This window comes from Chiloscyllium plagiosum, chromosome 40 (genome assembly GCF_004010195.1).
Source record: "Chiloscyllium plagiosum isolate BGI_BamShark_2017 chromosome 40, ASM401019v2, whole genome shotgun sequence".
Taxonomy (NCBI): domain Eukaryota; kingdom Metazoa; phylum Chordata; class Chondrichthyes; order Orectolobiformes; family Hemiscylliidae; genus Chiloscyllium; species Chiloscyllium plagiosum.
This window is the reverse complement of record NC_057749.1, coordinates 20,645,047-20,661,033: the sequence shown is the minus strand read 5'-3', so window position 1 is coordinate 20,661,033 and position 15,987 is coordinate 20,645,047. Positions and strand designations below refer to the sequence as shown.

At 40.8% G+C, this 15,987-nt stretch overlaps 1 protein-coding gene across 6 annotated transcripts in view; it reads left to right on the top strand.

Annotated features, from left to right (window-relative positions):
* The window catches only part of znf592 (zinc finger protein 592), a 198,980-nt gene that overhangs the window by 132,962 nt on the left and 50,031 nt on the right, over positions 1-15,987 (top strand). For all 6 annotated transcript variants that reach the window (XM_043680575.1, XM_043680570.1, XM_043680571.1 and 3 more), the window contains 3 exons: positions 1,564-3,980; positions 9,581-9,759; positions 12,784-12,960. In XM_043680575.1, the coding sequence (XP_043536510.1) occupies positions 1,584-3,980; positions 9,581-9,759; positions 12,784-12,960 (2,753 nt within the window). In that variant the 5' untranslated portion in view covers positions 1,564-1,583. The remainder of the gene's footprint in view (positions 1-1,563; positions 3,981-9,580; positions 9,760-12,783; positions 12,961-15,987) is intronic.

The window sequence follows — 15,987 nt, the reverse complement described above, 5'->3', positions numbered from 1 at the left end:
ATCTTCTTCCCGACCTCTCCGCCCCACCCCCTCTCCGGCCTATCACCCTCACCTTAACCTCCTTCCACCTATCGTATTCCCAGTGCCCCTCCCCCAAGTCCCTCCTCCCTACCTTTTATCTTAGCCTGCTTGGCACACCCTCCTCATTCCTGAAGAAGGGCTTATGCCTGAAACGTCGATTCTCCTGTTCGTTTGATGCTGCCTGACCTGCGCTTTTCCAGCAACACTTTTTTAAGCTCTGATCTCCAGCATCTGCAGTCCTCACTTTTTCCAAATACATGTACATCCTGTCCCTCAGGATTCCCTCCAACAACTTGCCCACCACCGAGGTCAGGCTCACTGGTCTATAGTTCCCTGGCTTGTCCTTACCACCTTTCTTAAACAGTGGCAACACGTTTGCCAACCTCCAGTCTTCCGGCCCCTCACCTGTGACTATCGATGATACCAATATCTCAACAAGAGGCCCAGCAATCACTTCTCTAGCTTCCCACAGAGTTCTAGGGTATACCTGGGGATTCTAGGGATCTTGGGGATTTATCCACTTTTATGCGTTTCAAGACATCCAGCACTTCCCATTGAGTTGGAATGGTCATTCCAGATATAACAAAGGCATGGACTTGAACTTTGTCATTCCCATGTGATCTGAGTTTGCCTTTTCTCTTGTCCTTTTCTCCTTTCTCTTCACCTCTTCTTCCCTTAAACATACCTTAAAGCCTGTTTCTGTTGAAAGTGTTTTGGAGTATTTTACCACATTACAGACACCATATAAATACCAGTTGTTTTCACTGATTCCCTTCTGCTTGAGTGTGACTGACTGACTGTAGGCTGTTCAGTCTTAACCAGCTTCATGAATCGCATGCCTCAAATATGCGAATGTTTACATTTCATAAGTGTCTGCTTTGTATGAAATGTTTGAGAAAGCATGAAAGGGAGAAGCTGCAGGGTCTTGTTTACTCTGTCCGGTTCCTGCAAAAGGAACAGCTACACTCAGTGCCAGGGTTCCAATGCAATCAGGCTGTTTGCATTACAATGATATGCAACAGAGATGGGTTCCTGGAACTCTCAATTCCTGAAACCAGTCTGTATGTATCTCTGTGTAAATGCAAATTGTTTTTCATGTCATTAATGAGCATGTAGTATAGCTTAATGTTACATTTCTTGGCCTTCCCCTGGAATTTCACTTTGGGAATCCAAGAGTGCCGCACATGAGACATTTTTAGAATACGCGGATAGCACAGTATAACTTCTGTAGTGTTTGACCAATGTTTCCACGCTTAAATACAATAAGATGCTTGGAGTTCAAACTGAATTAGGTGAACTGTTGGAGGAAATGTATGGCAAACATTTTTTTTTAAATTATGCTTTTGTACACCTAATAGTTTAGTGCAGTGATTGTAAGATCTGTGTTAGCAGTATTTAGTTTTGTTAATTTGCCTTTTAGTAGGTCTTTGCAGATGTTGATTTGTGTCATGATGTCTACAGATTATTGGTTTCATATTTGAACCCATTCTGATTTACAAGTGAATTGAAATTGTAACTCGTCTTTTCTGTCTTTCTTTTAAGATTTCTCTAAGTATTCAAACATGGGTGACATGAAGACCCCAGATTTTGATGACCTCCTAGCTGCTTTTGACATTCCCGATCCAGACCTCGATGCCAAGGAGGCTATCCAGTCAAGCAGTGAGGAAGCAGAAAGTCATTTGAAGCAAGGTGGTATGGGTATAGATGAGTTGTCTATGCACCACCCCATACCTGACGTCCCAGTGGTGAGCGTTATTGTTAAGAACACCAGCCGACAAGACTCCTTTGATTCCATCACTGAGAAGGATGGCCACCAACTTGGGCATAATTTGCTTCAAAACGGGTTTCGGAATTCTGATATTGCCTCTGATACCCATAGTATTGGAAATAGTTACAGCAAGATGGTCACTGCTTTCATTAATGGAGATAGTTCCAGAAGCTACTCTGATAAATTTGACACACCAAGGTCAGAAGCTCTACCAGCATTCAGTCAGTTTAGTCCTATTTCTAGCCCAGAGCCGGAAGAGACCATTCAGGATGCTCATGTTGTGGATAGCATTAAAAGAGATGAGCGACCTTACCTTGGTTCTGTTGGCCTGTATGTTTCTACAGCAAATTCTTTGATGGACAGGACAAGGGAACGACCTGAACAAGCTGTGACTGAGCTGAGTATGTTTGATGAATATTCTAAAAAACGAGAGAAAGCAAATGAGATTAGAAACTGTAACATGAAGGATGCCAGCTTGGGGCCGAGGACAAACTCAATAAATATATCTGAAGGTGCAGAGAAAAACGACAAGGACTTTGATAAAAGCAGCAGTTTGTTTGACAGCTTACAGCCGTCAAGTGATCTCCATAATAATAGCATAGAAGAGCCAAAGAGCAGCAGTGTTCCAGAGATGAGCTTGTGCTCTTCTGTCCCACCTCGGCAGCGTTTAAAATCAGATCATTCAAAGCTGTCTTCTTGCTTAGCAGCATTAGTAGCTCTTAATGCCAAAAAGACATCAGAATTCCCAAAGGAAGAACAAAAAGAAAACTTTAAAGAATCCTTGTTGGCTTTGAAAGATGGGATCAAGGGCAGCCCCAAAATGGCAAAGTCACCAAAGAGTCCAAGAAGTCCAATGGAGGGAGTGAAGAAAATCATAAACAAACAGCCTGATAGCCCAAGGAGTGTGTCCAGTGACTATAGTGGCAAAGGCTCCCCCTACGTTGCAACAGGTTCACCACCAGCCATCCCGAAAGTAAGAATCAAAACCATTAAAACTTCCTCTGGTGAAATTACCAGGACTGTGACCAGAATAATGCCAGATTCCGAACAAAGTGAGTCAAGGAGTTCACCAGAACAGTCGCTGACTGAAATGGCTTTCACTGAGGAGTTAAATTTAAGATCTAGCCCTGTGACCATTTCATCATCACAGACCCATACTTCAACAACAGTGGAGAATGGAAAGAAGCAAATGTCAGCCAGAAACATGGCTAATGCAGTCAGTTCTTTAGCTGGTATTCCTGTCAAAGGACCTGAAAACATAGATGACAACAGCAACTCGAAAGCCATCGCTGTAACAAATGTACTAGCTGAAGATGCCCACAGTGTCACCATGAAGGTTGCTGGCACAGCCCAACATAAACAGGCTGCATCAAAGCACTCATCTAATATCTCTAGTACAAGTCTTCTGCCAAAAGCTGTTCACCTGGCAAGCCTTAACTTGGTTCCACACAGTGTTGCAGCAACTGCTACTGCAAAGTCCAGTACTTTGCGGCAGAGCCAACAAAAGATTGCCACTCAGGTGGTAACAGTGCCACTGGTACAACAAGTCAAGAATACAGTTCCACAACATAATGAATCTCCTACTTCAAATCAGAACATTGTTGTTGAAGCTTTTAACAAACTGTTAAATAGTACAAATCCTGTGCCAATCTATGCGCCAAACCTTAAACCGCCTGCAAATAGTAATGTAACCATGCCAGCTCGTGGCTATCGTTGTTTGGAATGTGGAGATGCATTTGCTCTAGAAAAGAGCTTATCACAGCATTATGAGAGGCGAAGTGTCCACATTGAGGTGATGTGCAGTCATTGTTCCAAAATGATGGTCTTCTTCAACAAGTGCAGTTTGCTTTTGCATGCACGGGAGCACAAAGGCAAAGGTGCAGTTATGCAATGCACTCAGTTACAGATGAAACCCATCCCTTCAGACCAAATGTTTTCAACTACCCCAGTGACATCTTCTGTTCCGTCTGGTCCTCCTGCCCAGGCTGCGACTTCTGCCCAAACTGTTGGGAGTTTAACAGTAATTGGGGTTGACAACCCACCTTTCACTCATCCTGCCATGCCTCTGCGCTGTGATTCACTTCGATTAATACGCCATGGCTTAAAATGTCTTGAATGCTATCAGCAGTTCCAGGATTACAATAATCTTGCGGGGCATTACCAGCAGATGACAGATGATGCTGATGCACCGGTAGGTGAATTAAGACAATATAGAAAATCTTCTTATTTCATCAGAGAAGAGGGTGTTGCATGCAACAAAATTAATTACAGCTTTAAGAATATTTATCCTGTATAGCTACTGCTTGCAAGATTTTGTTTTGTCTTTTTTGCATTCATTATTGTGAGGTAGCTTAGGACTTTGGATATGATGAACCAAAGGACTTTTTTCTGTGCTATTAAAAAAAACTGTTTAAAAAATCTCTGGGGTATAAAAATCTTTCAATTCAGCTATCAGTATCAGCGTCAAATATTATAGCACAACTAGTCACAAATAATGTCTTATGAACCCTCCTTACTACATAAGTATGGGTTAGACCACTGTTGGAATATTGCATACAATTCTGGTCTCCTTCCTCTCGGAAAGATGTAGTGAAACTTGAAAGGGTTCAGAAAAGATTTACAAGGATGTTGCCAGGGTTGGTGGATTTGAGCTGTAGGGAGAGGCTAAACAGGCTGGGGCTGTTTTCCCTGGAGCATCGGAGGCTCAGGGGTGACCTTATAGAGGTTTACAAAATTATGAGGGGCATGGATAGGATAAATAGACAAAGTATTTTCCCTCGGGTGGAGAAGTCCAGAACTAGAGGGCATAGGTTTAGGGTGAGAGGGGAAAGATATAAAAGAGACCTAAGGGGCAACCTTTTCATGCAGAGCATGGTATGTATATGGAATGAGCTGCCAGAGGAAGTGGTGGAGGCTGGTGCAATTGCAATATTTAAAAGGCATTTGGATAGATATATAAATAGGAAGGGTTTGGAGGCATATGGGCCAGGTGCTGGCAGGTGGGACTAAATTGAGTTGGGATATCTGGTCGGCATGGATGGGTTGGACCGAAGGGACTGTTTCCATGCTGTACATCTCTATGACTCTATGTGCTCATGCAGGTGTGCTTTTGTATTGTAAGTCGAGAGTGTAGTGCTGGAAAAGCACAGCGGGTCAGGCAGTATCCGAGAAGCAGGAGAATCGGCATTTCGGGCATAAGCCCTTCATCAGAAATGTATTGTATTGTAAGGCCATGCTCCTAAGAGCTAGATCCAAACTCCCAAATTCACTTCAAGTAAAATCTTTATGGCCCATGGACAGAGATTTTCACCCCACCAGTATGGTCTGGATTTTAATTTTTTTTTATTGATCTATAGGAAATTTCAATGGCAAGGCCAGTATTTATTGCCCTTGAAAATATGGTTAGCTGCTGCGTTGAACCGCTGCTGTACATTTGGTATAGGTAGACCCCCTAATGCCATTAAGGAGGGAACTCCAGAATTTTAGCCGAACAGCAATGAAGCTCAGCAATATGTTTCCAAGTCTGAATGGTGAGTGGCTTGGAAGGGAACTTGTAGTAGCAGTGTTCAATGTACCTGCTGCCCTTATCCTTCTCGATGCTAGTGGTTGTAGGTTTGGAAGGTGCTTGCCAGGCATGAAATACCATCTAGATCTGTTGGAACCCTTCATTCCAAGATGTCATTCACTTCTGAAATGATGATGCTGAGATTTCAGAACGCAGTCATTAAATTAACACCAACATTTTTTTGTTGCTCTCCATGGTCATATGTTCTCTGATCAAATGGCCTGCCAGATACTCCAATGAAAGAACATGCACACATGTCACAAAATAAATAAAGAAAAATCCTAAACTCAAGCATGCCTTTCTTCCAAATGGCTTGGCCAAAACCAGTTTCTCAGAATTCATAAACTAGAGTCAACAAGTGTGGTGCTGAGAAAGCACAGCCGGTCAGGCAGCATCTGAGGAGTGGGAAAGTCAACGTCTCAAGCATTAGCTCTTCATCAGGAACACAGTTAATTCTGCACCCATCTTTTTAATTCTCATTATTGGAATGCGACATATTCCAAATACTACTACAAAAATAGGAAATAGCAGCAGAAGTTGACCATTTTACACCTCGAGCCTTCTCCACCATTTAATAAGATCTTGGATGATCTGTTTGTTTTGAATTCTACATTCCAATATGCCCTCGATAACCCTTGATTTCCCCCTGCATAACAAGAATCTATCCACCAAAATCTCAAATATATTCAAAGAACCCATCCCTACCACCTTCTGAGGCAGTGTTCCAAAGTCTCAGTCCTCTTAGTGGGGAGAAAAGCTTTTTCTCCCTTTCATTTAAGGGCCACCCCTAATTTTAAAAAGTGCCCAAAAGCTCTGGATTCACCCACAGGAGGAAACATCTTCTCCACATCCACCTTGTCAAGACCATTCAGGATCTTGTTCACCTGAATCAAGGCACTTCTTGTTCTTCTAACCACAAATGGAAATAAACTCAGCCTGTCCATTCTCTCCCCATAGGACATCCACTCATTTCAGGTATCAATATCGTCAACCTTCAATGAACTTCTTCCAGTGCATTCACATCCTTTCTTACATTAGGACACCAAAACTGCACACAGTATTTGAGATGTATCTGTGCAAACATTTCAGGTTAGAGGACCAGTAGAGCCAATTCCAGTTGAATGATGGTACTTCCTGGGGCTTTAACAACTTGCCTGTATGAAGCAAGGTGTGTCATTGTTTTTCTGTAGCAACGGAACATCTTTGCGTGGGACTCTTAGGGTGTCAGGAATTTCCAAAGGAGAGACATTGAGGAGACTAGGTCTGTGTTCTCCCGCATTTAGAAGAATGAGAGCTGAACTTATTGAGGCACACAGAGTTCTTACAGGGCTTAATAGGGTAGGTGCAGGATGGACATTCCCTTGACTGGGGAGTGTTGACAATCCAAGGAATAAATAAACATTTTGGATTGAAATTTGGAATTTCTTTGCTGAGGGTAGCAAACCTTTTGAATTCCCTACCCAGACAGCTGAGGGCTATGGAGGTTCAGTTGTTGAATGTGTTCAAGACATTCTAAGGTTTCCATCATTAACCTCTGCAGTCTGGTGGGCATTCAGCGTTTGATGTTTACATATGGCTGTTGTCAAGTGATGAATTTCACCGACAAATCTCATAAGAAGAAAAGTACCTGTGTGTAACACCAAGTTTATGATTTCTCGATCTTTCTTGGAGAGTAAAGGACTAGGGGAATGGTCTAAAACTTAGAACCAGATCTTTCAAGTGTAAATTTAGAAAATGTTTTGATCACCTTGCTATAGGAAGGATGTTGTTAAACTGGAAAGTGCAAAAGAAATTTACAAGGATGTTGCCTGGACTCAAAGGTCTGAGTTATAAGGAGAGGTTGGACAAGCTCAAACTTCTGCAGAGCGTTGGAGACTGAGGGGGGGAATCTTATAGAAATGTATAAGATTATGAGAGGCATGGATAGAGTGAATGCACTCAGTCCTTTTCCCAGGGTTGGGGAATCAAGGACTAGAGAGCATCAGTTTAAGGTTAGAGGCGATGAATAAAAAGGGAACCTGACAGGCAACCTTTTGCTCAGAGGGAGGTACGCATATGGAATGAGCTGCCAGTGGAATGGGCGAAAGTGAGGACTGTAGATGCTGGAGATCAGAGTCAAACGTAGTGTGGTGCTGGAAAAGCACAGCAGGTCAGGCAACATCCGGGGAGCAGGAAAATCGACATTTTAGGCAAAAGCTCTTTCCTGATGTAGGACGAAAAGGAACACCCGTTACCTTGGTTTCTGGAATGGAGGACATGTAACTACCTTCAAGAAGTGAGATAAATTATGCTGTGGAAGCTATTCAGATATTCCTCTGATGAAAAACAGACAATCCTGACTTCAAAGTAGGTAGGATTAATTGAATGCTGTAAAACAAATTGCAGTTTCAATTTCATATGTCTGATAGGTTTTTTTTAGCAGTTCTGATGTAATTGTATTTCTTTCAAGCAGGGCACAGCAAAGCTATGAACCTCAAAATAGACCTTGAAGAAAAATACCTGCAGTTTCATTTTACTACCAAATAGCTGCAATGTTAAGTTGGTATATTTTGTTAGTTTAAGAATTTACTAAAACTAATGTACTGGCTACCACCTGAAGCATTGGATAATTGTAGGAATAACAATGAAGAGACAGTGACTTGTAGCTGCAGCTCTTTGACAGCTGTCAATGACAACAGAGAGGTACGCTACTATGGCATCAGAATCCAAGGTAGCTGTTGCACTCCTGCTGGAACATACTGAGTGTACACTCATTATTGGCCATTAATTAGGGACTCTTTCATTCCTTTCGATAAGCACTTTGCCTTCATGAGATGATAAGGAGTTCATTTGTTCTGCTGACCTTCAAGAAATTGGATGTCTCGGGGGTAGGGTGGTATGTTTCTCTGTCTTGCAGGTAGAATGAAAAACAATTACATTGCCATCTCCTACTATTCAGAGTAAATTTATATTGTCATCTCCTGCTATTCAGAATCAACAAGAACATTGCAGTTAAAATTCTGACCACACCCTGCAGTTAAAAAAAGATTTACCCCAGATCTTGCCATTAAGGAATGATCTACGTTACATTGTTTCTGGAAATAATCAAATCACTACATTTAGTCTTGAGTGGCATGTGACTATGGAGGAGTGGTAGGGGGGTTGTCTTGTGGACATTACTGATGGTGATGTAAAGGGAGGGCTGTTCCTTTGTTCAGAGAGCTTCTCTTAACATGCTTCATAAGCATTGCAAGGAGTGTTAAGTGATCCTCCAAAGATTGTACTTAATAAATTTTGGCTGTTCACAGAAGTTGGCATATTGCAGTTGCATCAAGTGTGTAAGAATCTCAAGAAAAAGAACCTAACACTCAGTGATGGTTGAGACGTTTGGATTTGTTTCTGAAATGTTTATTTGTCATCTTGTTAACCCAACTATAGAATTTATCATTGGAATATTACCTTTGCTCCTATTGTTTTACACAAATCAAGATTTTAGGGCAGCACAGTGGCTCAGTGGTTAGCACTGCTGCCTCGCAGCACCAGGGCCCCAGGTTCGGTTCCAGCCTCGGGCGACTGTCTGTGTGTGCAGTTTGCGCATTCTCTCCGTGTCTGTGTGGGTTTCCTCCGGGTGCTCCGGTTTCTTCCCACAATCCAAAGATGTGCAGTCAGGTGAATTGGCCATGCTAAATTGCCCACTAGTGTTAGTGTTAGGAGGGAAATGGTTCTGGGTGGGTTACTCTTCGGAGGGTCGGTGTGGACTAGTTGGGCCGAAGGGCCTGTTTCCACACTGTAAGGAATCTAATCTAAAAAAAAATTTAAACTTAGATGATGCAAAGATCTTATATTAAAATTTGCTTATTGATGCCTGTTCACATTTGTTAGTTACTCTGTCACACTTGTGACAGAGATACCAATATGTTTCATACAAGAAACACCCTCTAGGACATAGGTATGCTTAGTAATTAGGTTTGAAAGGAGAATGCTAGATATTCTAATCATATGTAATTTAAGTGTTGTGACCCATAATAAACTTTCTCATCAATGAGAGAGCTTATGTACATTGGAAGATTAATTTCTAAATCAGCATAACTATTTTCTAATCATCGATACTGGTTGCTGATAATTGAATTATAGTTTGGTTTCACTCCACGTTAATGCGGTTTGTTTGGGGTGTCAAGGTAGTATGTGAAAGTGTTATATATTTGTGGAATATTTTACAGTTGCATCTTTTTCTTTCCCTTTTAAAGAGTTGCCGAGTCTGCCAGATGATGCTGCCCAACAAATGCAGTTATGCCGCTCACCTCCGCATCCACGCACACAAGTCCCCTTATTGTTGTCCAGAGTGTGGTGCAGTATGCCGTTCAGCTGATTTTCAAACTCACATCAAGGAAAGGTGCCTACACTATGCACGGACAGTAGTGTATAGGTCAGTATGAAAGGATATTCATACTCAAAATCATTATTTTTTGAAAATAACTGGTCTGAATTTCCACACTAAAACAATTGATAATTGTTTAATATATATTTAGAAATTAGGAATAAAGAACAATTTGCTGTTCTATTTCATTACTCTTTTCATACAGAAAACTCCAACATATCTCCTAATAGTAAATGTGGCTTTATCAGTCCCTACCAATTTTAATGCATTCTGCGTGCAGATGATTGCTGATCGTGCTGAGCATGTAGGAAGAAAGTGAGGGCAGCAGATGCTGGAGATCAGAGTCGAGAGTGTTGTGCTGGAAAAGCACAACAGGTTAGGCAGCATCTGAGAAGCAGGAAAATCGATGTTTCAGGTATAAGCCCTTCATCAGGAATGAGGCTTGAGGTTTCAGGCTTATGCCCGAAACGTCAATTCTCCTGCTCCTTGGATGCTGCATGACCTGCTGTGCTTTTCCAGTGTGTCACTCTCGAGTATGCAGGAGTATGATCACGTAAGACAGTAGAAATATAATTTGATTGGTTTTAATTTTAGGGAAACATGGTCCCCTTTCAACCAAAGAAAACTGCTTTTCCAGCATTAACAGATGCATCAACATGTTGTCGGACTGCATAGTTCAATGTATTATTTTCACAACGTGCAGTGAGTTCTGTGAGAATCTATAATTTCCAAGCAGGATACCCTTCTCTCTGTTGGAACGAAGAATTCATAAACAAGTCATAATGGTTAACAAATCAGTCTGTCTTACTCCAGTATATTCTCCACTGAGTAGTAATCAACTAGGGGAGGCTGGAAGTAGGGTTGCTTTCTGATCCATTTGACTTTCTCCATTGGAGAGTGTAGTGAGTGAGTCTCCCTTTGAGGCTGAGATAAGTTTAATGCGATGTGCCCAATGCTGAAAGATTGAAACCAAAAACACTTGGAAATTTAAAACCTGAACTTACCAGACTGCAACACTGAAATGACCTTCCAATTATGGAACATTGAGGATAAACATATCATTGAAAGCAGACCTCCAGATAATCCTAGAGCCCTAACAGGAAGAAGGCTGCACAAGCATTAATCTGTCCAGTTCAACAGGTTAAACTGCAGTTGATCCCTTCCACAAAAGCATTGGAGGTTTCTTAGCTTTGACTGTATCTAAACTCTCTAACCTTCAATGAATGCATTACTCTCCTAAGGAGTTAGTGTGCATTCCATGTAATGATAACAGAAACGTTACTTCCTCATTCATTCATTACCTTCTCATTATTTATCACTAAAACATGGGGTTGTTAAATATTGCAATGGATATCTGGAATTTGTTAACAACAAAAAAAAAGCTCACTTTGACAAAAGAGAAAAATAATTACATAGTCATTTGATAGTACAGAACTGCTGGTATATTGCTGAAAAAGGCACACTTCATCTTAAACTCATTAAGAAAGTTTACAGACATACCAATATAAATTGAGAATAACAGGATAACTGTTGATTCTTTGTGACATCCTCATCATGAAGCCATGCTGCCTCTGCTTGATTGTATTTTGTTCAATATCGCATCAATGTATGACACTGTGGTGTTTTGTTATAAGTTCTGTGTCCTCTGATCCTACTCCAGTAACTAGCTAACGAAGGAGTAGCGCTTTGATGATTTTTAACTTTGTCCACCCCAGTCCAACACCGGTACATCCACATCATGATTGTATTTTGTATTTCTAAATGCCCTGCTATTACATCTTTTATACTAGACTGTAACATTCTCCCATCAACAGATTTAACTTAACTGACCTATAGATTTTTTTTGTGTTCCTCCCTGTTTGAATAAGGGTGTTACATTGGCAGTTTTCCAATCCTCTGGGATTTGTCCAGGATCTAGGGATTCATGAATGATTACTGCATCCACTACCTCTGTAGTTTCTTCCTTTAAAACCCTAGGATGTAACCTATCAAGCCCAGGAGAGCTGTCAGCCTTTAGCCCCATTAGTTTCTTTAGTACATTTTCACTAGTAATAGCTATTGTATTTAATTCCTCCCCACTTCTTACTTCTTAATTATTTAGTATTTTTGAAAGGCTGTGAGTGTTTTCCATCATGAAGACTGTTGGAAAATGTTTGCACAACTCCTCTGCCTATTCTTGGTTTCCCATTACTGTTTCCCCAATGTCATTCTCCAAGGGCCTTTGTTCACTTGGACCCCCCCTTTTCCTTTATTTATATTTAAATAGGCTTTTACTATCTGTTTTTACATTGCTTGCTAGCTTATTTTCAAAGTTTACTTCCTCCCTGTATTATTTTTATTGATCATCTTCTGTTAGTTTTTAAAACTTTCCCACTCCCCTGGCTTACCACTAATCATTGCCACACTGTATATTTTTTCTTTCAATTTGATACTAAACTTAACTTGCTTGATGATATTCCTTCAAGTTATTTCTTGCATGTGGATTCCAGAGACAGGAACAGCTGGATCCAGGAATTCTGCTCAGCAGGCAGTTGCAATCCTCATGTGCATGGTTATGGATTTCCAGCAGCTTCCTCACAGGAAGGAAGAGCAAACCGGAAGACACATTGCAACCAGTGTGTCTTCTAGATCCATTATAGAAGAGCCTTGACTGAAGAAGCCTAAGAACTTGCAGTGAAGTCAATCTGGCATGTTCTCAGCATTTTGCTGTTGCCAAAAACGCCTCATGGCAAGACAGTCCTACCCTCAATTCCTTATGATTTAAGAAATATTTTCTTTTTGAGAAGTGTGTTACTCTAAACAAAAGTAAAGAGACTAGGATAACAAATAGTCCCCTTTAGATTTTTCTTCCTCTGTTGCTTTTGAGGCTTTGTATTTAACTATTTTATTTTGAGATAAATAACTTGTTTGTGGAATATTGTAAAAATATGACCCCATTAAGACAAGATAACAATATTAAAAGCTCATTTAGACCATCTGTTGAGTCCAAAATGCAGATTCATAACTGTAACATAGTCTTTGTAGAATTCCTTGCTGTGTCTAAATGTATTTTACTGTTGCCCTTTTGCGCAGGTGCGTGCACTGTGGAATCATCTTTAGTGATTCGAATACACTCAAGAGTCACCTTCAAGGCACCCACTGCGAATTTTTCCACAAGTGCACAATTTGTCCCATGGCCTTCAAGTCATCCCAAAGTGCCAGCTCTCATTACAGCTCTCAACATCCGTTAGTTAAACACTGGCAATCTGAGTAAGTTGAGCATCCTGAATCCTATACATCTGGATTAATAACAGACAAAGCTAGGTAAACCAGTGAAAGTCTGAGCAGATGAATAGCATTTGGTACATGCTGAATTGCAGTATCCTATATTATAAGTCTGAAACATGGTATCTCACCCAACAACATCAATCATCCAGTTTTGCAACAGAAGGAAGTTGGTTGAGCATTTTGAGAGTTGCTTTAAAAGCATACTCCAGTTATCAGTGTTGTGATTGAAGTAACAAAATGTTGATCGCAATGCATCTGATGGTTCAATTGAGATCAGTCCATAAAATTTGCTATTGCCCCTGGCTTTAATTCATAGAACAGTGCAGTGCAGGCCCTTCAGCCCTCGATGTTGCGCTGACCTGTGAAACCAATCTGAAGCCCATCTATCCTATGTGATTCCATTTTCATCCATGTGTTTATCCAATGACCATTTAAATGCCCTTAAAGTTGGAAAGTCTACTACTGTTGCAGGCAGGGTGTTCTACACCCCTACTACTCTGAGTAAAGAAACTACCTCTGACATCTGTCTTATATCTATCATCCCTCAATTTAAAGCTACGTCCACTCATGCTGGCCATCACAATCCGAAGAAAAAGGCTCTCACTGTCCATCCTATCTAAACCTCTGAACATCTTATATGTCTCAATTAAGTCATCTCTCAACCTTCTCTTGAACGAAAACAGCCTCAAGTCCTTCAGCCTTTCCTCATAAGATCTTCCCTCCACACTAGGCAACATCCTAGTAAATCTCCTCTGAACCCTTTCCAAAGCTTCCACGTCCTTCCTATAATGCAGTGACCAGAGCACCAGAGTTTTGTACAGCTGCGATATGACCTCATTGGCTCTGAAACTCAATCCCTCTAACAGTAAAAGCTAACACACTGTATACTTTCTTAACAACCCTATCAACCTGGGTGGCAACTTTCAAGGATTTATGTACATGGACACTGAGATCTCTCTGCTCATCTACACTACCAAGAATCTTACCATTAACCCATGACTGTATATTCGTGTTGCTCCTTCCAGAGTGAATCACTTCACACTTTTCCACAATAAATTCCATTTGCCACCTGTCAGCCCAGTTCTGTAGCTTATCTATGTCCCTCTGTAACCTACATCATCCTTTGACACTATCCACAACTCCACCCCCCTTAGTGTTATCTGCAAATTTACTAACCAATCCTTCTACACCCTCATCCAGGTCATTTATGAAAATGACAAGCAGCAGTGGTCACAAAATAGATCCTTGCAGTACACCACTAACTGCAGTAACTGAACTCCAGGATAAACATCTTCCATCAAGAACCATCCTTTGTCTTCTTTCAGCGAGCCAATTTCTGATCCAAATTCCCAAATCACCCTCAATCCTATGCCTCCGTATTTTCTGCAATAGCCTACCATGGGGAACCTTATCAAATGCCTTACTGAGATCCATGTGCACCACATCAACTGCTTTACCCTCATCTACCTGTTTGGTCACCCCCTCAAAGAACTAATGAGGTGTTGCTTGTGTCAGCTGAGTTTTATCAAATCAGAAAGTCAATGTGCATTTGCACTGCAGGTTTAATAACAATGCAAATGAAATAGCTAAACCTGTGAAGAGTAAAACAAATGCCAAGGTATGAAATGATTCCAATGTGATTGCCTCCTCCATGGAATCTTAACGTATTTTGTTCACATCTGCTTTCATTATGTAATAGCATTATTGTCCCTACACTCAGTGGTGTGAATATTCCCATTGCAGTGATTTACTCAACTCTCCCCAGTCTGTCCCATTATTTCACAAGTCTCATCATACAATCAGTTTGAAGAGCTGTCATTTCTAGCCACTTCTATCAATCATTCCTACTTGGGCACTAGATTCAGTTGCATCATTGTTGTTGCTGCTCCACATTAGTTTACGTATGAGGGATTGGAGAATTGTAGTTCATGTATTTATAGGGGAGAAGGAAGGTGATTATCTTCTATTTTTGAATGATTATAACCTTCCATAAGCTGGAGCTGAAATGTTTCTGGGCATCAATTAATTACTTTTCAAAAAAAATCATCTCACTATAACAAGCATATATAACAAGCAAAATATAGTGTATGTCAATAAATTAGTTGTTAAGTAACAAAAATCTAAACGTTCAGTTACAGTTCTGAAAGACAAGTCTAACTTGATTCACATGCATTTTAATAAAGTCAAGTAAAAGGTAAAAGGGGTCGATTGAGAGCTGATTGGTTACATGGAAAAAAGAAAATTCTCCTTTGAGCCTGTAATTTAGAAATAAGTAAGTTCTTCAAACTGATTGCATGTTTGTGTTTATGCAAATATTAAATTACCGAAAATACAGATTGTGTTGCAAAGTATGTTATAAAAGTTGCTAGGTAGTACAGAAACTGAGCATTTCTGGTAAAAGAAGAGATGTTCTGATGAAGCTTTTTATCTTGCACTCATTCGGCCAGTTGCAAGAATGCCTAATTTCATAGTAAGTAATATATTATACAGCCTGGGAAAAAAGTGGCTGATTTGTTGGCAAAGTAACACTGGTTGAGATCCCAGAAAGAAGGCACCAGAGAATAGTTATCTGCAAGGACATTGTTAAAGTCATAAAAAGTAAGTTAATTCTGATGGTATTAGACCTCAAGAAAGAGACTTTGTGGAGTGCCTCAGAGATGGATTCTTAGAGCAGCTGGTGCTGGAGCCGACCAGGGAGAAGGCAATTCTGGATCTGGTATTGTGTAACGAATCAGAAATGGTCAGAGACCTCGAAGTGAAGGAGCTATTGGGAAGTAGTGACCATAATGCATTAAGCTTCATTCTGCAATTTGAGAGGGAGAGGGTACACTCGGAAGTGACAGTACTTCTGTTGAATAAAGGGAACTATGGAGCTATGAGGGAGGAGCTGGCCAAAGTTCAATGGTGCAATACCTTAGCAGGGATGACCATGGAGGAACAATGGCGGATATTTCTGTGTATAATGCAGAAGTTGCAGGATCAGTTCATTCCTAAAAGGAAGAAAGACCC